This window comes from Zonotrichia albicollis, chromosome 25, assembly GCF_047830755.1.
Source record: "Zonotrichia albicollis isolate bZonAlb1 chromosome 25, bZonAlb1.hap1, whole genome shotgun sequence".
NCBI lineage: Eukaryota > Metazoa > Chordata > Aves > Passeriformes > Passerellidae > Zonotrichia > Zonotrichia albicollis.
The window spans coordinates 7,187,139-7,212,134 of NC_133843.1; the positions used below are offsets into that span (position 1 = coordinate 7,187,139).

The 24,996-nt window shown below is 55.2% G+C and overlaps 5 protein-coding genes across 18 annotated transcripts in view; 1 reads left to right on the forward strand and 4 right to left on the reverse strand.

Moving 5' to 3' along the window:
- Positions 1-24,996, reverse strand: part of LOC102072273 (ATP-dependent RNA helicase DDX19B) — a 211,082-nt gene that overhangs the window by 175,292 nt on the left and 10,794 nt on the right. The window contains exon 12 of one of the 2 annotated variants that reach the window (XM_074558739.1): positions 22,207-24,030. The exons of the other annotated variant lie outside the window; for it this stretch is intronic. Coding sequence (XP_074414840.1) covers positions 23,969-24,030 — 62 coding nt within the window. The 3' untranslated portion in view covers positions 22,207-23,968. Of the gene's footprint in view, positions 1-22,206; positions 24,031-24,996 lie in introns of those variants that run through there. 2 annotated transcript variants of the gene reach the window in all.
- On the reverse strand, positions 572-1,884 carry LOC102071917 (basic phospholipase A2 caudoxin). Its single transcript, XM_074558689.1, has 4 exons — positions 1,857-1,884; positions 1,579-1,726; positions 1,266-1,372; positions 572-788 (listed from the first exon to the last, which is right to left on the reverse strand). Exons 1-4 carry the CDS (start codon positions 1,882-1,884, stop codon positions 646-648), a joined length of 426 nt encoding a protein of 141 aa, XP_074414790.1. The 3' UTR covers positions 572-645.
- On the reverse strand, positions 3,820-8,231 carry LOC102071734 (phospholipase A2, membrane associated). Of its 13 annotated transcripts, XM_074558790.1 has the most exons (9): positions 7,942-8,231; positions 7,525-7,577; positions 7,120-7,264; positions 6,909-7,015; positions 6,265-6,833; positions 5,649-5,705; positions 5,350-5,476; positions 4,768-4,874; positions 3,820-4,672 (listed from the first exon to the last, which is right to left on the reverse strand). In XM_074558790.1, the coding sequence occupies exons 2-5, from the start codon at positions 7,562-7,564 to the stop codon at positions 6,709-6,711; spliced, it is 417 nt and encodes a 138-aa protein (XP_074414891.1). In that variant the 5' UTR covers positions 7,565-7,577; positions 7,942-8,231; the 3' UTR covers positions 3,820-4,672; positions 4,768-4,874; positions 5,350-5,476; positions 5,649-5,705; positions 6,265-6,708. The 13 variants fall into 13 exon arrangements, with proteins under 13 accessions (XP_074414891.1, XP_074414886.1, XP_074414888.1 ...); XM_074558793.1 differs by lacking the exons at positions 3,820-4,672; positions 4,768-4,874; positions 5,350-5,476 and adding an exon at positions 6,060-6,155 and having other exon boundaries at positions 5,488-5,705; XM_074558791.1 differs by lacking the exons at positions 3,820-4,672; positions 4,768-4,874; positions 5,350-5,476 and having other exon boundaries at positions 5,488-5,779.
- On the reverse strand, positions 9,884-11,881 carry LOC102074983 (phospholipase A2, membrane associated-like). Its single transcript, XM_074558264.1, has 4 exons — positions 11,845-11,881; positions 11,032-11,176; positions 10,708-10,814; positions 9,884-10,052 (listed from the first exon to the last, which is right to left on the reverse strand). The coding sequence occupies exons 1-4, from the start codon at positions 11,879-11,881 to the stop codon at positions 9,907-9,909; spliced, it is 435 nt and encodes a 144-aa protein (XP_074414365.1). The 3' UTR covers positions 9,884-9,906.
- Positions 15,946-23,494, forward strand: UBXN10 (UBX domain protein 10). Its single transcript, XM_074558744.1, has 2 exons — positions 15,946-16,071; positions 19,215-23,494. Exon 2 carries the CDS (start codon positions 19,220-19,222, stop codon positions 20,081-20,083), a length of 864 nt encoding a protein of 287 aa, XP_074414845.1. The 5' UTR covers positions 15,946-16,071; positions 19,215-19,219; the 3' UTR covers positions 20,084-23,494.

A 24,996-nucleotide genomic window follows, 5' to 3' on the forward strand; every position in this document is an offset into this window, starting at 1 on the left:
ATGTCCATGCTGTTAGCTACCCCTTCCACCACTGATTCCCAAAACACAACACTGGCCACAATTTTGAAACATATCTTTATTTGCAGGTTTTACCTGATTTTTATGAGTTATTCAACCATGGGAAGCAGGATTTCCCTGTGCTAAGGCTCTGGGGAAAGGCGCTGGACAATTCTTCAGTGCCACAGGGAAGGCAGAACCTGCCAGTTCTGATGGTTCCTGCTGGGTTTGGAGCAGGAGCATGGCAGAAACCCCAGTTGTGATGGTTCCCGGCAGGTTTGGAGCAGGGGCATGGCAGAAACCCCAGTTGTGATGGTTCCTGGCAGGTTTGGAGCTGGGGAATGGCAGAACCCGCCAGTTGTGATGGTTCCTGGCAGGTTTGGAGCAGAAGCATGGCAGAACCCATCAGTTCTGATGGTTCCTGGCAGGTTTGGAGCTGGGGAATGGCAGAACCCACCAGTTGTGATGGTTCCTGGCAGGTTTGGAGCTGGGGAATGGCAGAAACCCCAGTTGTGATGGTTCCTGGCAGGTTTGGAGCTGGGGAATGGCAGAACCCGCCAGTTGTGATGGTTCCTGGCAGGTTTGGAGCAGAAGCATGGCAGAACCCACCAGCTGTGATGGTTCCTGGCAGGTTTGGAGCAGGAATGCTCAGCAGGAGGGTGTCCTGCCCCTGCACTTGGAGTTGGGGTAGTTGCTGTAGGATTTGCGGTAGGAGCTGGCTGCCCTCTGGAAGCACTCCACAGCCCTCTTGTCGCACTCACACGTCCGCTTCTGGCACGGCTTCCCGTTTCCTGGAAGAAAATTGGGGGGGGATGGAGGCAGGTGAAGGGTGTGAGGGTCAGGGGGTGTTTTCTGACCGTCCCCACAGCCCCTCTGTTGAGTTTGGGGTGTCTCAGGTGGTCTCGTGTCTGGGGTGTGGAGCATTCACATCACTTTGTCTCTGATGTGTCTGTGGGTGTTTGTCTGGGTCTCTGGGATGTGCTTTGTAACAGTGAGCACTCAGGGCAGCTGTGCCAGGTCCCCATCCAGCATGGGAGGCTCCTCTCAAACCCTTGGTGTTTGGCCTCTTGGGAAGTCTCCAAGCTCTAAAACTTCACCACAATCCATCAGATACTTATTTGCCTTATTCCTGGCACTTTCCCTGTATTTCCACCCACTTCTCTGTGTGTGATTTCCAGGCCAGGATGATCTAAAGGGGATGCTGGAAGCCAGGCTCCCCGGGTGTGGGTGGCTCCCCGCTCAGGGCGCTGCCCCCGCCCCGCTCTCACCGCAGGTGATTTGGTTTTTTCGGAAGCTGTATTTGTAGGTGGTCGTCTTGGGTTTGCAGCCGGCGGCCACCAGTTTCTTGTAGCAGCAATCATGGGCGTGGCAGCACCTGGGGGCAGGAGAGCCGAGGTCAGGGACAGGTGGGACAGAAGGTAAAACATCACCCACTGCATCTCTGCTGCTGCTGCTGCGCCACTTCTACAGAGACTTTACGGACAAGTACAATTTTCTCATTGCTGTTTCCACCCTCAGGAGCAGGAGGGAGATTGCAGCGCTGTACCCAGGGAGGGGAGGAGGGCTGGGGGCTCTCAGTACCTGTCAGTGGCATCCAGGGGCTGCTTGGAGCCGCCCCAGCCGCAGTAGCAGCCGTACCCGTTGTAAGCCAGCGCCGATTTCCCCGTCTTCTTCTTAATCATCGCTGCAAACTGGGCCAGGTTGCAGCTGGCAAGGGCCAGTCCTAGGACTGCAGAAGGTGGGTTAAGAGCACCAGGGAAAGCAACCTCCCATGCCACCTTTCCACAGCAAAAACGGGCATCTCACCATGCCCACCTGGCTGTGGGCAGGGCCTGGGAGCTTTCCCGGGGGATACTCACAGAAGAGGAGCAGCGAGAGGAGCTTCATCCTGGCAGAGGCAGCTCTGGGCTTTGGCGAGCCCAAGGTGCTGCTGGTCCCACCTTTTATGGCTGTGCACCCTCAGCAGGGCCCCTCCTCTGGGGAGCCCAGAGTGGGCAAATATTGACAATGCTCACCATACTGGTCCCGCTGCTGTGCAGGTGTCCTGGCACTGCTGGAGGCTGTGGGGTGCCTTGTGTGGGGGAGGTCTTGACAGGAGGTTTGGGATGTGTGGAGCAGCCTGGGGCTGAGTCTGTGGGTGTCTCAGCATTCCCAGTGCTTCCCTGAGTGAAATGAGAGAACTTGAGGGAGAGCAGGAACCACTTAGTATGAGGTGTCCTTGCTCATGGCAGGGGGTGGAATGAGGTTGTCTGAGGAGTCTGTGATTCCATGATCCACCTTCTTCCTGGGTGACAGGTTTTTTAATGCCTTGGCTAGAAAACACCGTTCTGTGTCTTACTGTTTCTATCCTGACTTCGCTGGGCAGGGAGAAAATGCAGCCAGAGCAAAGATTCCTCCCCTTCCAACTTACCAGAGTGGCTGAGAGGCAGCATTGGGAGGGGAGGAAGGTCCCATGGTCCAGAATGGCTGTGGCTGGAGATAGAGCTGAGCAGAGGCCGTGGTTCGTGGCTTTCTGAGTGCCCAGATGCCCCCTGCATGTGGGGATGCTCCATCCCTCCCCCATATGTGCTGGGCACTGTTTTACTCTCAAATACCTCATGGCATGAGGTGTGTGGTTCACCTTTATTTAGAAACAAAATAAGGCAAATGGCAGAGAAGAAAAAATGCAAGTGATGTATGATGGAAGGTGAGGGAAAAGAGGCTGCTTGTGTCTTTTTCTTGGAGAGAATCTCTGGTTAAACTGGTGGTACTGAGCAATCAGTTAGCAGATACCTTCTGGCAGAGATTGCAGCTGCTCTGTGGTGCTTTTTGGGGAACCCCAGCATGGGCTGGCACTGAGGCAGGGGAGGAAACCCCCCCAGCGCTGGTAGGGAAACTGAGGCAGGGAACAAGGATGCAACATGTGTGGGAATCAGAGAGATGCTGAGAGAAGGGAACTCAGCAAAGTCTCTTCCCCCCTCTGGCATGGGCCCTTGGCCTCATCAACTCTCTGGGCTAATTTAAGTTGTCCCCTGGGGCAGTGTTGAGTTAATTGGCTAAACCAGGATTTGCCATAAATCAGGATTTTCCAAGTCCACAAGTAGTTTTATGGCAGGGAATCAGGGATATTCTTGTCCATCAAGCTGGCTGAGCTCCCCAGCCCCTCTACCTGTGGCAGGTTTGCAGGATCCCTTCTCCAAATGGGAAATAATCTTCCTCCAAGCCAAATGCCTCCTGGGAAGCTGTGGATTTTGTTTCATAGTATGAAAACCACAACTCTTGCAGCCCAGTGTATTGCAATGCTCTGAGGGGCTGCAGCATCTGAGCCAAACCATCAGCATCTGGAGGATTTGTATGAATGGGTTTGTACAGCCGGATGTCCAAGCAGGAAAATTCAGGGATGGTTAAAATTCACCCAGAATTTACAAAGGGAGAGTGTGATTGAGTTTGTCCCAGCCTGCAATCTGTCTGAGCTATCCATGCTCTCGGTGAGGATTTGATCTTTGATTTATGCCCTGCAATTATCAGCTGCTGGGCAGAGAGCTCCTTCCTCCTCTCCCCCGGGATTGCACACGGGATTCCTTGATCCCGCTGATTTCAGGGCTATTTCCTGGTGCCATTGATGGCAGCTATGGGGCAACCCAGGGTGGCAATTCCAGCTGGGCATCAGCCCCTGAGGAAAGTGTTTTGTTGCTGTTTCTGTGGCTTTATTTCCCTGCTGAGCCCCCCTAAGGCGGTTTGGAGCCAGAGACCTGCCGGGGTCAGCACCCCGAGGCACAAACCCTGGCGATGCTGAAGTGGGAGGAAGCAGCCGCTGCCTGAGCTGCCTTTTTCTAAGGAATGTGCTCAGGGTTGTTGCAGAATTGGGCCAAAACATTCTTTTCTGGTGAGAACTCTGTTTTGCTCAGCGCTGGGTGTGACGCAAGCTCCGGCCGTGGTGTCACAGCAGAGATTTGGGGGATCACACAATGTCTCGAGCTGGAAGGGACCCACAAGGATCACCCGGGTCCAAGCCCGGCCCTCCCAGGCACCGTGCCTGTCCCCAGCCCTTCCACCAGCCCCATTCTCCCTCTCTCAGGAAAACTGGGCATTTTCAGAGCCCGAAGGTTTAGAGCTGAGTTGGGGCAGTTCAGGGGTTAACTGTGTCACCTCCCAAGAGTCGTTTTTGCTGGGTACTTCAACAGGAAACCTGTCTAAGAGTGAGGGGTGCTCTCTGGGCTCAGCCGAGTCACTGCACGCTGCGAACCGCTGCTTTGGGCTCTCTGGTTTTATTTTGGAGCAACAGAGGGAATTTGCTGAGAAGCAGAAGCGGAGGGAGCGGACAGGCTGCCCGGGGGACGCTCCCCATCCCGGGACAGGGCCAGGGGTCCCCTCCTCCCTTGTTTTGCTGTGCTGCACCTCGGGGAGCGCCGCTGCCCCTCCTCGCATGCGGCTGCCCCGGAGGGCTCCTGTCCTGGCCTGGAAGCCCAAAGGCCCCGAGAAGGAGACTCGGCAGGGCTGGGAGGCGCCGCCGGCTCCATCCCTTCGCCGATCAGCCCGGAGATGGTTCCGCACAGGGAGCTCTCGGTTCAGCAGCGCCCGGCTCGTCCCCGGCACCCGGCGCGGCGGCGGAGCTGAGCCCGGCCCAGGCGAGCCCGGCACAGCAGCATCGCCCTCTCGCACCTGCAGGCGCCTCGCTGGCAGCGCGTCCCCGAACCTGCGGGCACCGACAGCGGGCTGGGAGCTCGGAGCAGCCCGGGACAGGGGCCGCGGACGGGGGATGGTGCGGGAAGGGGCGTCTCGAGCACTCACTGCAGGCGGGGATCCCTGCCCGGGGCGCAGACAGCGGCTGGGCCGGTCCCGCTGGGCAGCGCCGCGCTGCCAGCCTGGCATAGCAGCAGGCTCGGAGCAGGCAGCACCTGCGGGAGGAGCAGAGCCCGGCCTCGTCGGGAGCGTGGCACCCGGACAGCCGAGAAATCCATTTCCTGCGTGTGCCACCGGCTGCCGACACAGGCTCTGCCAGCTCTGCCTCCTCCTGCTCTGCATCGCCCAGAGCCTCCTCTGCCCTGCCCGTTCCCACGCCTCTGCTCCCCCCTGCAAGCCCTGCCCCGCATCCCGGCTCCAGGAACGTCCCCCTGCTCTGGTGCCATCCCACGGACCGGGCACACCCTCTCCGGGATGGAGTTAGGGGTGAGCCCTGCATCACCTTCCCTGCTTCCCGAAAACCCGATGCCTTCCTGCTGCTGCTGCCAAGCACCCGGTCTGCATTTTGCAAAGCTTCAGCGGGGGCTGCTGGGGTGGTGCAGAGCCCCGGGGTTACCCAGCGTTAGCCCTGTGGGACCAGCGTTAGCCCTCTGGAGCAGCGTTAGCCCTCTGGGGCAGCGTTGCCTGTACCGATCCACCGAAGCCCTCGAGGTGCCCCATCCCCTGTAGCATCCATGGGCAGTCAGGTTTCCCACGGTGCTTCCCTCGAGTCCCGGTGTGAACGGACGTGGGTGCTTCCCGTGGGCTGTGAACACACCTAGAGTGACCGTAAAATGTGATTTGTTTTTTTGTGAGTTATGTGCCTGTTATGAGTTGTGAGGCCTGGGGAACTGGGGAGGGAAGGAGGCTTTGCTGGGAGTCCCCCTGAAGAGTGCACAGGAGTTTGGGGATGAGCCTGGCTCCCGTCTGTGGGTCGGGGATGCACTTACTGCAGGCAAACAGCATCGTCAGCACCAGCAGGACCTTCATCTTCCTCTCACCTGGGCCTGGGAGGAGAAACAGGGGGCAGGCTCAGCCAGGCAGCGTGGAGTTTGATAGGAGCAGCCGTGAGAAGCTTCCTCTGAAATCGGATCAACCCCAAAATCTGGAGGCAGGAAAGCAGCTGTGCCCCCTCGCACCAGCCTTGCTGCCTCTTGGCCGAGAGTGAGTGGTGTCACCTGCTGAGCATCCCCCGGCTCCTGTGCCACCCCTCCAGCACTTCTCACCTTCTGTGCCACCCCTCAGCACCTCTCAGCTCCGGTCCCACCTCTCAGCTCCTGTCCCACCCCTCAGCACCTCTCAGGTCCTGTGCCACCCCTCAGCATCCTCCAGCTCCTGTCCCACCTCTCAGCATCTCTCACCTCCTGTGCCACTCCTCAGCACCTCCCAGCTCCCGTCCCATCACTTTTGGCATCCAGCGCAGCTCTCCCCGCTCAGGGCAGCCCCGCACCGTTTCCCTTTGGAAGCGATTTCACTTTTCCCACCGGCACGGGCCGCTCGCTGCCGCCTCCCAACATCCCCCCGGATTTTTCTCCCCACAGCAGCGGAGTTGGGGGCACTGCTCACCGGGGCCCTTGCTCGCTGTCCGTCTGTCCTGCCGGGCAGAGCCTGCCCTCCGTGCGCAGCCCGACTGGAAGCTCCAGGAGGACTCGTCCGTCCCAAAGCCGGGAGTGCTACGCCCCTTCCCCCGGCCAGCCCCCTCTGCCGCGGGTGACGCAGGGGCCGAGCCCGAGTTCTTGGAAAGTTTTGGGAAGATGTTGATTATTTACGGGGATTTCTCTCCCTGCCCAGCAGCAGCAGCTCTCAGAGGACCGGGGACGTTGAACAAGAACATTGTTTATTTCCGCGCTGGTTTAATTTACAGCGGCTCTGGTGTGGCCGGCACAGGCAGAGGGATGGAGGGCGATCCCGCACCGTATCCCAGCTCCCATCACGGGCACAGATTGTTGGGATAGAATCGGTAGCGTTTCTGGTGGCTCCTGGCGTTTCGGGGCCGCATCCCAGCTCCCATCACCGGCACAGCCAGTTGGGGTAGAACCTGTAGCGTCTCTGGTAGCTCCGGGCGTTTCTCCTCAGGCACAGCGCCAGGCTGCGGTCGCACTCGCAGGACAAGAAGTCGCACCGGGAGCCCTGACCTGCGGGACAGGGGGAGCCCAGGGTCAGCCCCGGCTTTGGGGGGATGGAACCCCCTCTTCCAGGGCCGTACTCACCGCAGGAGAGCCTGCCGTGGTGCCAGCTGTAGTAGTAGGAGCGTGCCTTGGCATCACAGCCGTGCCTCAGGAGGCTGTGGTAGCAAGCATCGTGCAGCTGGCAACATCTGGAGATTGAAGCTTTAGGGAGTGGCATTTTCTCTCCCTCACGCCACAAATTTAAAAATATTCAAGAACGCGTCTGTGCAGGGGTTTTTAAGTGGATTCTCACCTGTCTGTGGCATCCTTGGGCTGCCCCCTGCCCCCCAGCCCGCAGTAGCAGCCGTAGAAGCCGTAGTACAGAAAAGCGTTTTTCCCGGTCGCCTCTGAGATCATCTGGTGCAGCTGCAGGAGGCTCCCGTGGGCTGGGGACAAGCCTGGAGGGGGGAAATCAGGGAGACCACGCTGATTCCCTGGCCCCCAACAGCAGCTCCATCCCTCCAGCCCCCACACTGGCACCAGGGTGGGGATGTCTTAGGAATTATAACCCAACAGAGAGGAAATGTGCTCCCAGTTTGGCATGGGAGAGTTGTCTGCAGAGCTGGTGATGGGGAGAGGTGGAGAAATCACCAGCCTGATCCCAATTTCAATGGATGTAAGTGCACAGAGAGCCTTGGGACTGAGAGAGGACACTTACCCCACACAAAGAGCACAGAGAGGCCAAGGAGAGAGTTCATCCTTCTGACGGCTCTGGGAGAGGAAACCAAACCATTCCCTGTTATACCAACCCCTTCTTTCTTTCCTCATCATCCAGGAGCAGAGGTTCTCCCTCTCTCTGGGGAGTAGGAGCAATGAGGGGGTAAAGATGCCCCCTTGTCTCAGCACAAAGCATCAGGGATGGGAAGCGATGGGAATCAGATGGGGGAGAGGTGGGGAAAAGCAGAATCAGGAGAAAGGGAGAAAAATTGGAGGGATGTTCAGCCCTCAAGGGCTGCTCTTCTTCTGGGCTGGCATCTCAGCAGCATCTCCTTCAATCCTGCTTCCCAGCATGGCACTTGCACAGCTCCTGGTGAAAGGAGGAAAAGAGGGAAAGCAATCCTCCATCCCCACTTACCCTGGGAAAGCCCTGCTGGCTTGCAGTGCCCTGCAGCCAGCTCTGCTTGCTTTATATAGCTTGCTCCCATCTGCCTGAGCCAAAACTCGCTGACTGGGCTTCCCTGCAGAGGAGAAGGTGCCATCCTTCCCCTTTTGAGGAATGCCAGAAATCCCCGAGGCCCCAGCCCCGGACCCCACGCACGGGTGGGTGCTGGGTGGGAAGAGGTGGAAAAGCAGCGTCACTTCCAGCCTGAGGAGGAAGCAAACACACTCTGCATCAGCCAGAGATGCTCCTCCTCTGCCCTTCCCAGCACCAGGGAGCCACATCAGGGGGAAAAGGGCAGCTCTGGTTCAAGCTGGGCATGGACACAGCAAGTTTGGGGCTTCCAAGGAGGTGTAAGGTGGCTCAAGGAGGTGTAAGGTGGCTCAAGGAGAGTTATCACTTCTTTGGGCAAAGTCTGTGGGCAATACTGGAACCATCTCTAAATGTGCAGTTCCCAGAGTCACGAGGCTGGGCAGACACTGGATGGTTCTCACTCACCATGAGAAAACAGAAGCAAAATTAATCTTCTGAGGTGAGAAAGCCCAACTTCCCTTTATTTCTCTCCTTGAGGTTTTCCCACCCCCTCATTACACCCTTCTGCAGAAACCATTCAGTCATCAACTGCCCTCCTAATTTAGAACTTGTCTAGTGTATGTGGTCAAGGCTTTGAAATCTTCCTTCCTCTGTGGATGATTATTCTTTAACCCTTATTTCCAAGAGTTACGGAATCCCAGACTGATTTGGTTTGGGAGGTGACTTAAGGAAGGAAGGTGACTTGTCTGCCTTTTGTCTTTTGTGTTGGAAGAACAGTTTTTTGTTGTCCTCCACTGACAACGTTTTCAGCCAAGCCCTGATTCCGGCTCCGCTTTGTCTCTGGTGTCACGAGTGATGCTCCCTGGCTGGCATGTGCCTTGTGCTTATCTGAATTGCTCACAGCCCATTAATGCTCCTCTGGCTTATTACTGCCACATTAATAATTTGTAATTAATTTACGTACTTGTGGGGTTTTCCTGCTTTTAGTGTGTTTGCATAACAAAATGTGTTTCTATGAAATGCTTTATATGGAATTGTTTATAGCAGGAAATAGATATCGAAGAGCAGTTGTGTCATTGCTAGTAAAATCCTCACGTGCCACAAGCCAAACATCCCAGAAGATCCTGGGGATACTCCCATGAGCTTCTCCCTGTGCTGAGCTGTGCTTCAGGCTGGACAAGAGGAACAGAAAAATGACATCCAGCTTAGAAATCGCTGTGATGTGAAGCCTCTTCTTGCATTCCTGGGACTGTTCTGTTAGCGTTCCTCACAAAGCTGTTGGGATGTGCCCTCTGAGCTGGGAATTAGAAATTCAAGGAATCCCAGATTGGGATTTGGGTTGGAAGGGACCTTAAAGCTCATCCAGTGGGATGAGCAGGGACACCTTCCACTGTCCCAGGCTGCTCCAAGCCCTGTCCAGCCTGGCCTTGGGCACTGCCAGGGATCCAGGGGCAGCCACAGCTTCTTTGGGCACTCTGTTCCCCAAACTTCTATCTCCACATTGGGATAGGTGTGTGAATTATAGCCCATGGCAGTTTTGGGGTGTCAGGACATGGTGTGGCTGAGGGATGCAGAAGTGCTCCCCAAACTCAGCAGCCGCCATTGCAGTGCCTCAATCTCAGCAGCCCTTACAGAAAAACACCATGGAGAACCAGTTTGCATCCCTTTTATTGTATCTGTTATCTTTGCTGGGAAATGAAATCAAGAGAAGAGGAAGGGACACAAAAGAGGAAGCTGGTGTGTCTTTCCAGGAACTGGTGGCTCTCCATCCATGGTGTGTGTGCTCTTCTCACCCCAAGCTGCACTCACAGGGAGCCTCGGGGGCTCTGCCTTTAGTGAGCCCCAAGCCCGAGCTTTTCTTGCTGGGGAAAAGCAAAACCTGGAGCTCTGTGTGCAGATTCGCCCTCCTCAGCACTGGAGCTTGCTGCCTTGGCACTTGAGCTTGAAGTAGAAGCGGTAGGAGTGGTTGTAGGAGGGCAGGGAGCTGGCGAAGCACGAGGCCACCGCGGTGTCGCACAGGCAGGTCTCCCTCTGGCACCAGCTCTGCTCGGTACCTGCGGGGGCAGCACGGGGCCCTGCGGTGCCTTTATCCCCCCGGGCAAGGGGAGAGAGCAGCGTGTGCCGGGACTCACCCTGCACACACCCTCAGTGCCCGTTTAATCAGCACAGCCGGGCGGGAACGGGGCTGGATTCAGCCGGGGATGCTCCCGTGTGTGCCCTGCTCGGGGATGGGGATGGGACTGGGATGGGGATGGGACTGGGATGGGGATGGGACTGGGATGGGGATTGGGATGGGGATGGGATGGGAGGGGATCGGAATGGGAATTGGAATGGGGATCGGAATGGGGATGGGGATAGGGACTGGGATGGCGATGGGGATGGGATTGGGATGGGGCTGGGGATGGAAACTGGGATGAGGATGGGGATGGGCATGGGGATGGGGCTGGGCTGGGGAAGGGGATGGAGACAGGATTGGGATTGGGATGGGTCTGGGGATGGGAACTGGGATGAGATTGGTATGGGATTGGGAATGGGATAGGGATAGGGATAGGGATGGGGCTGGGGACTGGAATGAGGATGGGGCTGGGGACTGGGATCAGGATGGGGATGGGATGGGACTGGGATGGACTGTGATGGGACTGGAAATGGGGATGGGATTGGGATGGGTCTGGGGGCGGTGCTGCTGCCCACTGCCCAGTCCGTACTCACTGCAGGTGATGTTCCCGTCGCTGGCGGTGAAGCTGTACGGGGTGATCAGGGGGCTGCAGCTGCCCTCCCTCAGCCTCCTGTAGCAGCAGTCGTGGGCTTGGCAGCACCTGCGGGGACACCAGGTCAAAGCGCGGCCCCCAGAGCCCCCCGGCAAGGCTGGAGGCCAGGGGAAGGTCCAGCCTCAGACTGAAGGCGACCAGCGAGAGGAGGCGGCAGGGGAACAGCGGGAAGTAGCTGGGGAGCGGTGCAAACTCCCCAGCGCTGGGGGGCAGCCAGCGAGCGCATCCTCGGGGGCTGGGGGCGGTGGGCCCGCCCGGTACTCACCGGTCCGTGGCATCCACGGGGCTCCCGGAGCCGCCGATGCCGCAGAAGCAGCCGTACCAGCTGTAGGAGAGCAGCGCGCTCCTGCCCGTGGCCGCCCGGATCATCCGCTCCAGCTCCAGCACGGAGCCGCCGGCCCGGAGCAGCCCTGGGGGCACAGCGGGGCTGGGCAGGGCACGGCAGGGACCAGCGGGCATCCCTGCACCGGGCACGGGCATCACCCTGCCCTGGCACTGCCCAAACGGGCGCTTTCAGGAGTGGAATCGTGAGAGGCTTTATCCCCTGCTCCAGAATTGTGGAATCATGGAATGGTTTGGCCTGGAAGGAACCTCAAAGCCCATCTGGCTTTGTTCCATCCCCTGCCATGGGCAGGGACACCTTCCACTGTCCCAGGTTGCTCCAAGCCTCATCCAACCTGGCCTTGGACACTTCCAGGATTGGGCCACAGCCTCCTCTCAGGGAGAATGGCTTTTGCAGTCTGGCATTCACAGCCTCTGTGAATGATATTTTGCCCCCTGGACACAAGATATTTTGCCCTCTAGACCAGCTCTGCCGTGCTGCAAACTGCAATCCCCCATCACCAGGATCAGCCATGGGCTTGGCACAGGCAGGAAAGGTGACAACAGGCTCCAAGGGCCTCCCAAAAGAAATCTGGACATCCCAAAGGCTCCCCTTCCCCAGCCCTCCAGGACTGCAGCAGCTCTGCATGAAGCGCTAGAGAGAAACTGCCAGATTTAAACAAAAACCTGAACTGTGCACAGAGGCTCAGGGTTTGTGGGTGGATTCTGGCCTGGCCAGGCACAGCAGGGCACTTACCACAAGCCAGGAGCACGGCAAGGAGCAGATTCCTCATCCTGGGCTGCCCTGGGGAGGGAACAAGGGTGGGTGATGATCCAGGTGGGACAGGAGCTTCTCCAGAGGAGCTGGGTGCCCCCGGGCAGTGCCTCAGGTGACACTGCTGTCCCTGTGGGTGCACAGCCCTGGAAGCATCCCCAGGTGAATCCTGGCTGCTCTGTATCCCATTTGGGATGTGGGGCTTGGCAGGGACCCAGTGGCTTGTCCTGCCTGGGGCTGCTGGAGCAGCTCAAGAGCTGCAGCCTTCCCCCCCTGCCCTGAGCAGCCTGAAGAGCACCAGGGCAGTGAAATCCCCTCCTCTCACCCTGCCTGGACCTGCAGTGCAGCGCTGCCAGCTCAGCAGGGTGGGTTTATATCCCTGCCAGGCCCACCCCCTCCTGTCTGTGCTGATGGTGTCAGCTGTCCTAAGCCAAGTTTGCCTGGAGCAGGGAGCTGATTCCCATCCTTCTCTTCCCCAAAAACCACGAGTTTTCCCACTGCAGTGAGCACCAACTCTTCCTCCATCATCTTGCTCATCCCTGGGCATGAATCCATGAATCCATCTCCATCCCTGAATGAGGCCACTCAAGGCCTTGGCCATGGCCGTGGTTTTAAAATCCATGGGATTTGGTGGCTGGAGAAGTGGGACAAAAGTGGTTTACACTCAGGATGGCACCTCAGGGGCCACTGAATCCTTGTTCCAGGTGTGGAGGCAGCACTTTGGGCTCAGTATTTCCTCAGTTTTACCAACTCACCTCCTGAAACCTCAAAGATGTTTTCTATTTGTTCCTTCCTTGAAACTGCCCCCCAAATCCAGCTGTGCCAAATTGCAAAGGAGAACAGCAAACACCAGGATTGCAGTTCCTGGGTCTACAGTTTTCCTGTCCTGCCCTCAGGTTTTCGAGGCAAGGGGTCTGTGAAATTATAGCACCAGCAGCAAAGGCTGGAAAAGTCATGAAAGGAAAGGAAAAGCCATGAAAACCCGACTTGGGATGCTTTAGGAATACAGTTTATTTAATTACCACAGCCCAAACATGATACAGAGCCACGGGAGAGACAGAAAAGCAGAGAAGATAAGGAACAAAAGCTGCTGTTTTCCCTTGAAATCGTGGGGCCAAGAGCAAACACAGACACAAATGCAGGTATCAGGCAGGGCCCCACCCTCAGGGATTAACCACGCTCCTGGGGAAGGGAATTTGGGGCTGGGAATTGTGAAGAAATGACCTCCAGACTGGTCTGGAATTAAGAGAAGAAACCTTTGAAATTCCTGAGAGCCACCAAAGCTGGCACTGAAGGGATGTCACCTCTCAGCTGCCCTGCAGGGTGGCAGAGCTGTCTGTCCCAGGGTTTTCCTTCCCTCTAACCCTTTGTTTCCTGCTGCAAGTGGAATAAAACCCCATCCAAGCCTGTTAAGGATGGGGAGTGACATCTCACCTGCCTCCCCCCTCGCCATCTGCACAAGAAACCTCTCCAAAATACCCCAACCCCTGCTTTCCCCACCTGGCTTTTAAAACCAGGCATCCCTGATAATAAATTAATCAATCCCTTTCCCCCCTCCTCCACAAAATACTTCCAAAATTGCAGAAGGTTTTCCCCAGTGTGGTAGTTGATCTCTGTGCTGCTCCTGCTTTGCCATTGCAGGCCCTTGGATTTTGGGGGCAAATCTGGGGTTTTGCTGTAGAGTTTTGATAAATCTGTGTAGAAAGCTTTGTCCAGAGACATGAATGGAGAGCAGGGAGCTGGGATCATGTGGATTTGGGATCCATACATGGTTTTAACCAAATCCCCTCATTTTAAGACCTCCTTCTCTGTGGAGGACCCATTCAGGGGAGTGCCCACATGAAGCTAAACCCTGTCTTTAACTAACCCACAAACTCAAGGGCTTAAAAACCACCCGTGGAAGTTATCATCCCATTGGAAATGTGGAACTTTTCAGCCTTCCTATGGAGCAAGGAGAGCTGGGTATCTCCCACCCATCTGTTTGCTCAGGCCCTTACTGAAGTGCAAATACCCCACGTGCTTTGATCTGCAGCATTGCTAAACATCCTGGGCTGGGGTGAGCTGATAGCAAACTATTCCCCTACTTATTTTATTTCTTTTTAGTGCTCAGGTTGGCCTTGATCCTCCCACCCTGCAGGGTGGAGACCCCAAGTTTATGGTGGAAATTTATTGCTTGTGTCTTGCTGCCTTCGATGGGCATCTGTCAGTGGGAGCAGCAGTTGCTTAAGGAGGAGTGGGTTTGGAAAGGGATTAATGTGGGGAGATGGAAATGTTGGTGTTATGTGGGGTGCTCCCAGAAGGAAAACTGGCTCAGGGATCATTTGTAGCCAGGGGGGATCAAGAGGGCTCCCCCTCCCTCCCAGCTGCAGCTCTCCCAGCACAAAGAAACTCCCCCAAAAGAGTTGTTGTAGGTCCCCTTGTGATCTTGTGTGTAAAGTGTAATTTTAAAAAAGTGTTTTCCTCAGAATTCATGAGTTTGGGGTTATTTGTCTGGCTTGATTTAGTGGCCACTGAATCACAGGGAGGTTAAAGCCAGTCCTGTGCTGCCATCCTGCTGCCTTTGCTCAGGAGGGGCTGTAGCACCTTGGTTTCAAACTGTTGGGGCTAAACCCCAAGGATTTCGGTGTTTCAGCAGGGTGACACTGCTGTGGTTTTGCTTTGGCTGAGTTGGAGGAATGGGAATTCCTGCAGGAGGGGTGGGACACCCCAGTGCCAGGGTCACCTCTGGGCAGTTTGTGAGAGGCCCCCAGGCACCCCCTGCTTCCCCCACCCCATGTCCGGCAGAACAAAGCTTCCAGAACCTTCCCAAAGCCACGGGGCTGCTCCTGTGCCACGCCAGGCCTGGGGCTGTGTCACAGAGCCCACAGTGGGTCACGGCTGTCCCTGAGCCTGGGACATCCCCTGGGACAGCACAGCCCTGGCTCCATCCACCCGGGACAGCCCGGTTGCCCCATCCCTGTATCCACACTGGGACATCCCAGCTGCCCCATCCCTGGGTCTGTCCCTGGATCCATCCGGGGACATCCTGACCACTGCTCCCCCCCACCCCTCGATCCCAGGATCTGTCCTGGGACATCCCGACTGCCCCACTCCTGCCTGTTTCCATCTCCATTCCCATCCATCCCTGTTCTGTCTCACATTCCTATCCCTGTACCCTTTCCCATTCCCATCACGGTTTCCATCCATCCTGGTTCCCATTGCCCATTCTCATTCTACAGTCTCCGTTCCTATTCCCATCTTCTTTCCCATTCCCCGTTCCCATCCCCATTCCCCATTCCCTATTCCCATCCCCATCCCCATCCCCATTTTCTGTACCCATTCCCTTCCCCATTCCCTGTCCCTGTTCCTGTTCCCATTCCCTGTCCAGGTTCCCATCCCCATTCCCTATCACTGTTCCCTTCCCATTCCCATCCCCGTTCCCCATTCTCCATTCCCTTCCCTATTCCCATTCCCTGTCCCTGTTCCCCTTCCCATCCCTATGCCCATTCTCCATTCCCATTCCCCGCTCCCATTCCTGTTCCCTGTTCCTATTCCCCATTCCCATTCCCTATATCCCGTTCCCGTTCCCATCCCCATTCCCATCCCTATCCCCGTTCCCATCCGCATTCCTCATTCCCTGTCCCCATTCCCTGTCCCCAATCTCATTCTCATTCCCTGTCCCCATTCCCCATTTCTATTCCCTGTCCCCATGACGGTTCCCTGTCCCTATCCCCGTTCCCATCCTCATCTCCATCCCCATTCCCATTCCCTGTCCTCATTCCCCATTTCCTGTCCCCATTCCCCATTCCCATTCCCCATTCCCCATTGCCCATTCCCATTCCCATTCCCATTCCCCATTCCCATTCCCCATTCCCATTCCCATTCCCATTCCCATTCCCATTCTCCATTCCCATTCCCCATTCCCCATTCCCCATTCCCCACTTCCCATTCCCTGCCCCCATTCCCTGTCCCCATTCCCATTCTCATTTCCCATTCCCATTCCCATTCCCTGTTCCCATTCCCGTTCCCGTTCCCATTCCCGTTCCCGTTCCCGTTCCCCGTTGCCGTTCCCACGGGCGGGTCTGGGGCGTTGCCAGGGGCGGTGCCAGGGGCTGTGCCAGGGGCGGTGCCAGGGGCGGTGCCAGGGGCGGTGCCGTGGGCGGGGCGTGGCGCGCGCGGGCAGCGCCGCGGTGGCCGCGGTAACGGCGCCGTGAGGCGGGCGCGGGGCAGGTGAGGGGCGGCGGGGCCGCTGCGGGACCGGCACCGGCACCGGCACCGGGGGAGGGAGCGGGGGCGGCTTCTGGGGCTCTGCAGCCGCGCCACAGGGCCCGGCTCTGCCGGCGGGGCTGCGCTCTTGCCGCGGGCCCGGCCGTGGGCTCAGCCCCCGGCCCAGCTGTGGGCCCGGCCGGGCGGTGGCACCGAGGGCTCTCCTGGGGCTGGGCCAGCCCGCACCAGGACAGGGGCACTGGGCAGGGAGTGATGCCCAGGAGGTTCCACCTGAGCATGAGGAAGGACTTTAAACACCTGGAACACATTGCCCAGAGAGGCTATGAAGTGTCCCTGCCAGAGGTATCCCGGACCCATCCACACACAGGCCTGTGCTCTGTGTCCTGTGCTTTGTGCCCTGTGCCCCGTGCCATGCTGTGCCCTGTGCTTTGTGCCCCGTGCCTTGTGCTCTGTGCTCTGTGCCCTGTACCCTGTGCCCTGTGCCCCGTGCCCCGTGCCCTGTGCCCTCTGCCATGTGCTCTGTGCCCTGTGCCTTGTGCCCTCTGCTCTGTGCCCTGTGCCCCATGCCTTGTGCTCTATGCCCCGTGCCCCGTGCCCCGTGCCCTGTGCCCTGTGCTCTGTGCCCTGTGCCCTGCTGGGTCAGGGAGGTGGCACCCCATGAGCCGCCCTTGTCCCTTGCAGCCTGGCCCCGCTGGGATCCCGTGCTGTGGGTCAGGGTGTGCACTGCCCACCTCCCGGGCCCTGGGGGCACCTGTGGGCACCTGTGGGCACGGCCCTCCCTGGCTGTGGTTCCCCATGCCAGCCCTCAGCAGACCCCGTTTCCAGCCTGTCCCCTCTGTCACACGCCGTGCTGGGGCAGTGCAGGAGGGCCCCACCAGGGTCCTGCCAGCTTGGTTGGTTGGCTGGGGTTCGTTCTTGGCAGTGGCAGCGTTGCCGGGGATGTTTGTCAGTGCTCCCTGGGAGCTGTGCCTCAGGGCCTTGTTGCCTTGGAGTTTATTTGTTGGCAGCAGCGAGGGGGAGGCGCAGCCCCTGTCCCTCCCACGGGCTCCTGGGGAGCTGGGCTGAGTCACCCGGGCCGGTGTCCCTGTCCCCTTCCCTGGAGGCTCGGCAGGGACGGATCTGTCAGCTGGGGCTGGGCAGGGTGTGCTGGGACTCTGCCTTGGCCGTGCTGAGCTGCCGGAGAAGTGAAATGTCAAATAACAAACACATCCCTGGCAAAGTGCCACGGGGGCTGTTCTCTCTGTTTGGTTTAGAATGGAATCCCAGAAGAGTTTGGGTTGGAAGGGAGCTTAAAGAACATCTTGTCCCACCCCTGCCATGGCAGGGACACCTTCCACTGTCCCAGGTGCTCCCAGCCCTGTCCTGCCTGGCCTTGGGCACTGCCAGGGATGAGGGGCAGCCACAGCTTCTCTGGGCACCCTGTGCCAGGGCCTGCCCACCCTCACAGGGAACAGTTTCATCCCAAGATCCCGTGTAACCCTGTCCTCTGTCAGTGGGAAGCCATTCCCTGTGTGCTGGCATTGCCCATCCCAGGTGTGCTGGCATTGCCCATCCCAGGTGTGCCTGGCACTGCCCAGCCCAGGTGTGCTGGCATTGCCCAGCCAGGTGTGCTGGCATTGCCCATCCCAGGTGTGCTGGCATTGCCCATCCCAGGTGTGCCTGGCACTGCCCAGCCCAGGTGTGCCTGGCATTGCCCAGCCAGGTGTGCTGGCATTGCCCAGTCCAGGTTTGCCTGGCATTGCCCCATCCCAGGTGTGCTGGCATTGCCCCATCCAGGTGTGCTGGCATTTCCCATCCCAGGTGTGCCTGGCATTGCCCCATTCAGGTGTGCTGGCATTGCCCCAGGCAGGTGTGCTGGCACTGCCCTGCCCAGGTGTGCTGGCATTGCCCCAGCCAGGTGTGCTGGCATTGCCCGTCCCAGGTGTGCCTGGCATTGCCCATTCCCTGGGCAGCCTGGGCAGTGCCAGCACTCTCTAGGGGAGGAACCTTTCCCTGATATCCAACCCTAACCTGATATCTAACCCTAACCCTGCCCTGACAGAGCTCCTGCCGTTCCCTCAGGTGAATCATTCTCTGTTAAACAGAGAATTTTGGACACTTTTGGACCAAGCTTTTGGTCTCTGGAGAGTTCTGTGTATTGAATCAGGGGTTTTCAATCTCAATGGTTTTGATACCTTTAAAATACGAAGTCAGTCTTATCCCCAAATCCAAAACAGGAACTGAATCTGCCCCTGCAGGAGCAGTGCAAAGGCCAGAGTTGTGCTCTGAGCTTCACTCCTCTCCCATTTGCGCTGAGTTTCCAGCTTCAGAAGAAAGAAATCGTTCTTTCCATCAAAAACTGCCATTCAGTGCCAAAGGGCACAACTCCCCAAAGCTCTGGGTCGGCTTTACACGATCCCTGCCAAAGGCGGTCCCTACACAGAACGCAGCTGCCACCCTCTGGGACCCGGCCCTTACTGCACTGCCGGGTTAGTGATGCCCTGTGATGCCCTGTGATACCCATGTGATACCCAGTGATGCCCGTGTGATTCCCAGTGATGCCCTGTGATACCCAGTGATGCCCAGTGATACCCATGTGATACCCAGTGATACCCATGTGATACCCAGTGATGCCCAGTGATACCCAGTGATGCCCAGTGATGCCCATGTGATATCCAGTGATACCTATATGATGCCCAGTGATGCTCAGTGGTGCCCAGTGATGCCCAATGATGTTCATTGATACCCAGTGATACCCATGGGATACCCTGTGACGCCCATGTGATTGATACCCAGTGACGCCCATGTGATTCCCAGTGATACCCAGTGATGCCCAGTGATGCCCAGTGAAGCCCAGTGATACCCATGTGATACCCAGTGATGCCCAGTGATGCCCATGTGATACCCAGTGATGCCCATGTGATTGATACCCAGTGATGCCCATGCAGTGATTCCCAGTGATGCCCAGTGATGTTCATTGATACCCAGTGATGCCCATGTGATACCCATTGATACCCAGTGATGCCCATGCAGTGATGCCCATTGATGCCCAGTGATGCCCGTGCAGTGGTACCCCAGGTTTATCTGGCATTACCTGCCCCAGAGCCCCAGGGAGCTGAGGGCTCCTGCCCAGCTCCTGTAACTTCTCCCTCTTTCCCGCCCCGCAGGTGCCATGGCCACAGCGGCTTTCCAGGACTCAGCACCAGCTCAGCTCCGCTCCCCTCCGGGCACAGCCGCTCTGCTGTGGGCCAGCACCATCACCATGCACGTCTCCAGGCCCAAATCTGCCAAGGGGCAGAGGCCAAGCTTGAGCCACCGTCAGGGCACGGAAGGCTGTCCGTGCCATGTGCCAGGTTCCCCGCTGGCACCTTCTCCTCGGGAATTGGTGAAGAGCCGGAGAGCGCCGCTCACAAAAGCGGCGTTCCCACCTGCCCAGGTGTCTCCTGGGAAAATCCCAAAGCTCCTGCAGCAGGTGCCTTTGAAGACCCCCTCCTCCTCCCTGAACAGGTACCGGGTGCTGCCCTCCATCAGCCGGAAGGGGGCGGGGAGCAGCGCCGTGGAAGCCTTGGCTGAACGGACCAACCGGCTGGAAGTGAGCGAGGGCCAGGAGGATGCTCCAAAAGCCACCAAGGCTTCTTCTGGAGGACAGGGATGTGCCAGCACACTGTCAGGAAGTGGCATTCCCACCGCGGAGAGCTCACGTGCCCTCTGTGCCCCTGAGCAGTGGGGAGGGCAGGGGAGCCCCTGGGTGCTCCCTGCAGGCCTGGAGGAGCCGCAGGTGCTGCTCGCTGTCCGCTCTCCCTCTGGGCAGAGGTTTGAGCACCACTTCAAGCCCTCTGACAGCCTCCAGACCGTCCTTGCCGTGGCAGGACAGAAACTGTTGGCCAACTACCAACACTGCAGCGTTGAAACCATGGAGGTGCCCCGGAGGAGCTTCTCTGACCTTACCAAGTCCCTCCAGGAGTGCAGGATCCTGCCCAAGTCCGTGCTGTGCATCCGGCAGCACAAGCAGCACGATGCAGCAGCAGATCTTTAGGCACACAGAGCGCTGTGGTGCTTCTGCTCAGCGAGCTGCATTGCTTCTTCCAAAATACTGAGAGTCTGATGCTTCCCGCACCTACTTCTTACTCTTCTATCTCCCACAAAATCCCCAGGAAGCAGAGTTATGGATATGTAATAGTACTTGAAATAGTATTTCAGAGAATAGTATTTCAGATGGATAAACCTGATTCATACAGAACAGCCTGTGTTACCTGTGCCATCACAAATTTCTGCCTCAGCACCACCAACCTTCAGCCTTTCTGGTTTGTTGAAGTTCCTGATGTTTTTTGAAAACTCAGGTTTCCAAGACCTCTCCTCTTGTCCTTTTCCATGTTTTGGGAAGGTACCACTTCTCTGAATGCAGAAGCACCATTTGGGAAGGTAGAAACAGAACTGGTTTAGCTTCAGGACCACCTTCAGTAGCTTATCATTATCCTAAATGTCTTCTCAAGAGACTGAAAAGGAGATCACCCCAAATCCATCTGGAAATAACAGTAGTAACACAGGAATGAGTTATTGTGAAGTATTAAATTGCAAGACATTGTAAAATAGCTGTGAGGACTCAGGTGTTTCTGGGTAACCGCAGTCCAGCTCTCAACTGTGACTAAATCATCTTTGGCTGTCTTGGGGAGCAACAGGGTTTTCTCCTTAGTTTTCCTTCTCTTATTTGGCTCATGTGACCCATAGGTAAGAAGAGGTGGATAGTTAAGAAGGGATGTTACAGATAATTCCATTTAACCCCTTTGCACTGAAGTCAGTAAGTCCAAGGAGCAAGTGCTGCTTTGGGAATTTTAAATAAGATATTAAAGGGATTTAACTGGGATCTGGCTCAAGGAGTAAGCCATCTTTGACTGCACCATTATTAAAAGGCTGTGGTTGGGTGACTAGGCAGCTTTAGGCAAACACAATGTCCTTGTGCTAAAAAGGGAAATATCTCCTAGTTTCTAATGGAATTTCAAAGGCAGTAATTTTTAATCTCCTTTAACAATGGACACTTGCCTCACAGATGAGTGAGTTTAAATGTTTTGAAGTTCTGTGTAAGTGCCAAACCAACCCTGAACAAGAGGAGCAGAAAGCTGATGCTGTGCTGGCTGAGTGTGGTACCTGATGCTAAATCAAGTGTTCAGAGTCCAGCAGCTTTGTAAAACCAGTGTCTGATGGAACAGTGGTCCCTGCTGCTGTTGGTGGTGGGAATCACTCAGCAGCTGTCACAATATCGACTCATATGGATGCCTTCAACAGAACCATGAAGTATTTCACTTGGCTGCAGGAAAAGGGACCATCTTCCAGGTTTCCTTCAGAGTTAGGTAGTTAATTCCCTATTTCTGCCTGTTGTGGGTACTGTATCACTCCTGTATTTCAGAGTATTTCCATCCTGTGTTAAATAAAACCTTTTAGGCTGAAACTTGAACTTTAAATATGAGTTGAGGTTAATCCATCACACCTGCTCTTAAGAAACCTTCAATCTGATGGCAAATACCTCAGGGGCTGCCCAAATCAGCCTTTGGATGGTCAGCTGCCCTGCACAGCACCCTCCTGCAGTTTGGAGCTGCATGCTGTGCTCAGCACAAGCCTGCAGCCAAGGGGGAAGCGCTCTCTGTCAGTGCCAAGCTGTGAGCAGAGCTGGGGAGCAGCTGGGAGAGCACAGGGGCTCTCAGCAAGAACAGAACTATCAGACCATTCAGAGTAACTTGGCTCACAGTGGATTTCTCACACTGCAGAATGTTCCTCCTGGTGAAGCTGGATGAGTTTGGTTCTGATCACCTCACCCAGGCTACAGCATCTCCAAAGGTGGGCAAAAAGTATCAAGTCTTGTTCTAGGCAAGCACAGCACAGGGAAAACACCTCTATTCTCCCTCAGTTCTTCCCTTCAGAACTGTTCTGGGGAGATTTAGCAGCAATTCTAAGTCCAGCACAAGAAGCACGGGGGGAAGAACAATATTTATCTGACCTCATTTATTGTGTGGCATCATTTAACAAACTTCTTAGTGGCAATCTTTTAAGAATTTCAGCATTAAAGTCACAAATATAAAACTCATCAGGACTTTTGGCTGAGAATGTCCTTACTGAGGGTTTCAAACACCAACAAAGTATTCAAGCAAGAAGTCAGCAAAGGGATTGTTCAGTATGTGTTCTTTAATTCCAATTAAAAGTACATTAGAAACAGCACACAGGACCAGCAGCAGCTTCCATGACAATTCAATCCAATACTCTGCTGTCACCAGGTCATTCAACTGTACTAGGAAAGTAGGTGATTAAACCAAGTCTTCCACTCCACACGCACTCACTCACCTGCCACTTTAAATAGGATTCCAACAGAATAAAAATAGATACACCCCAGAATACAAAAAGTTTAATTTTAAGCTGTTTTTTTTTTCTTCACTAAAGCCTTTATACAAATTGATAAAAGGGTGCACAATTTCCTAAAATTTTAGGTACATTTTAAATGAGCCTTTTTTTACTTGGTAAAAGGATCCATATTCCTGTCTTTGAACAGAATATGATGGCCAAAACTGCAAAGAAAACAATTCAGTTTAAATTTACAATTTGTACATTTGTTTTGACATGATTCCCACGCTGAGTAGCAGGCCCATGGCTGCTCATGCATGTCCCATTTCCCCCCAACAAAGAGCTGTGCACCCTAAGTTCTGCTTCAGGAGCCTCCTTCTCCTGGAGACGGGGCTGGGGGAACAGCCCACAGTGTCCAGCTGTGTGCACCAGAGTGGTCCCAACACACAGGAGGCATCATCCTTCCTCCTCCAGGAGCTGTGAATCCTTCCTTCTCCATGGAACACCCCGGGGCAGGGACCAACAACCTATTCTGCACTATGGAGCACTTCCCACCTGCAATTTGGCTGAGCAGTTTGACTCAAAACTCTGGTACTGAAACCTACTGCAACAGGTAAATTTGGTGTACTGAGGGTACATGTTTTTGGTCAATCCAGGCTACCATGATTTGTTGGTTCTTGTAATCCTGTATCTGATGGGTGAAGCCCAACAGCTCTGTACATTACCCATGCTGAGCTTCACAGCACGGTGCATTTCATCAGATGGTGAATTTCATTCCCAGAGGTGAATTTAATCAGGCAATCCATTAGTACAGTTCCCTTCATACTGCCCCTCCCACCCCACCCACCCACCCCACAGCCAGGTTAAACACTGGGGATGAACCTGTGTAGTGTCACCACCACCCAGGGCACGGAGAGCGGCCATCCCAACAAATCCAGGACACAGGAAAAGAAAACGCTGCCCAGCAAAGCCACACTGCACCTGTGTTTGCGAGTAGGAGCTACTGGAGACACCCTCAGGACAATTTATGGAAGGAAAAGCAGGGCAAATCCATCAGAAAGCCAGAAATGAGTCTTAAAGAGCTCAGGGGAGTGACATCCTAGTTTGTACAAGTTAAGTATTTAGCCAAAAACCAGCTGCCTTGTTTGGGGTTTTTATGTTTTCTTTTTTTTAATTTTTTTTCCCTTTCCTTATGTCTGTTATATATTCAGCTGTTGGATTTAAACTGACCAGGTTAATGCTGCACATTATCCCAATTAAAGATAGTAATATTTTTTTTCCTTTTAAAATTTTAGGTATTCCCTATTGCCTCTCTTTTGGCAAGTGTATTTCTCAGAATTCCAAAGATCATCATCCCATTTTAAGGCTAAACTAAGAAATGTTAAAAGCTTCTGTAAACATTTCCTCTTCCTCCCCATAGTTGCACAATTTGAAGTCCAACTGCAATTTTGAACATGAGGTAATTTTTGTGTACTCATATCTTGAAGAGTCCTTTTCGGGACGAGCCGAGAGGCTGTGCCAATCCAAACGTTGATCCAATTGTAGTGGGAGAGCTTCCACAGCAGGGCACACACCAGTTCCAGCAGCTATTTCAGTTATTTATCTTCTCAATTTCATCCAAGTCATCGGTATCCAATTTGTTTATCTTTTTGTCTGGGAAAGAAGAGAAATAGGTCAGATTTCTTAGCACTGAGCAGAGAAGGGAACGCTGCTCTCAGCTGGACCTGAGTTCTGGTTTATCAGTGAATTGTCAGTCAGGTTTTAAAAATACAAATTAAAACTGTTTCCTTCTATCAAAGGCCCTTTTGGGTACTCCAGAACATCTGCTGAAGTGAGGGAGCGACCACCTTTGTTGTTTTAGCATCTGACTCCACTTTATTCATCAATCAGGCACTTTTTATAACAGTGTTAATTCACTTCATGCATATTGCAAAATCTGAGCTCCTGACAGGCTGTAGAGAAAACCTCAGCTCCTCCTTTTGTTTACAATACCTGAAGTTAGTTTAAAACCAAGATCAGTGTTCCCACCATGATATGAAAGGGTTCTCAAATTCCCAGACTGGCTGTCTGTTCCCAGCAGCAGCCAAGGACAGAACGGTCTGAGAATCTTGTTGTTTATATAAAAGGTGGCTGAGAACCTAATTATTTACAGGATCAAGCCTGGGAAAGGCTGCTTTACAGCAGGGTTCTATATTTCCCTCAGCTGAATACCTTCATGGCCTCTTTCTTTAAGCCATGTCTGAACCAGGCTCTCCACAAACATCCACTTCAAGGACTATCCATGCAGACAGCAAACACAGCCTGATTTATTCTGCTCCTGTCCCAGGCAGCAGGTCACAATCCCAAGTGATGCTACACCAAACACTCCTGCTGTGCTCCTCTGCCACCCGTTTAAGGCTCAACAAACACCCTGAGACCTGCTCAGCATCCAACAAGTCCAATTCTGCAGTGATTCAACAGCTCAGAGAAAGGAGAAAGGCTGAGGGTACGTGTGGGATCTCAGCACCTCAGGACTGAGGGGTCACCGAGAGCACCCTTGGGGGGCCCGGGAGTCCTGGAATGTTCCAGAAGTGTCTGGTGGCTGCACTTTGACCCTACACAGGAGACGACACCTGTATG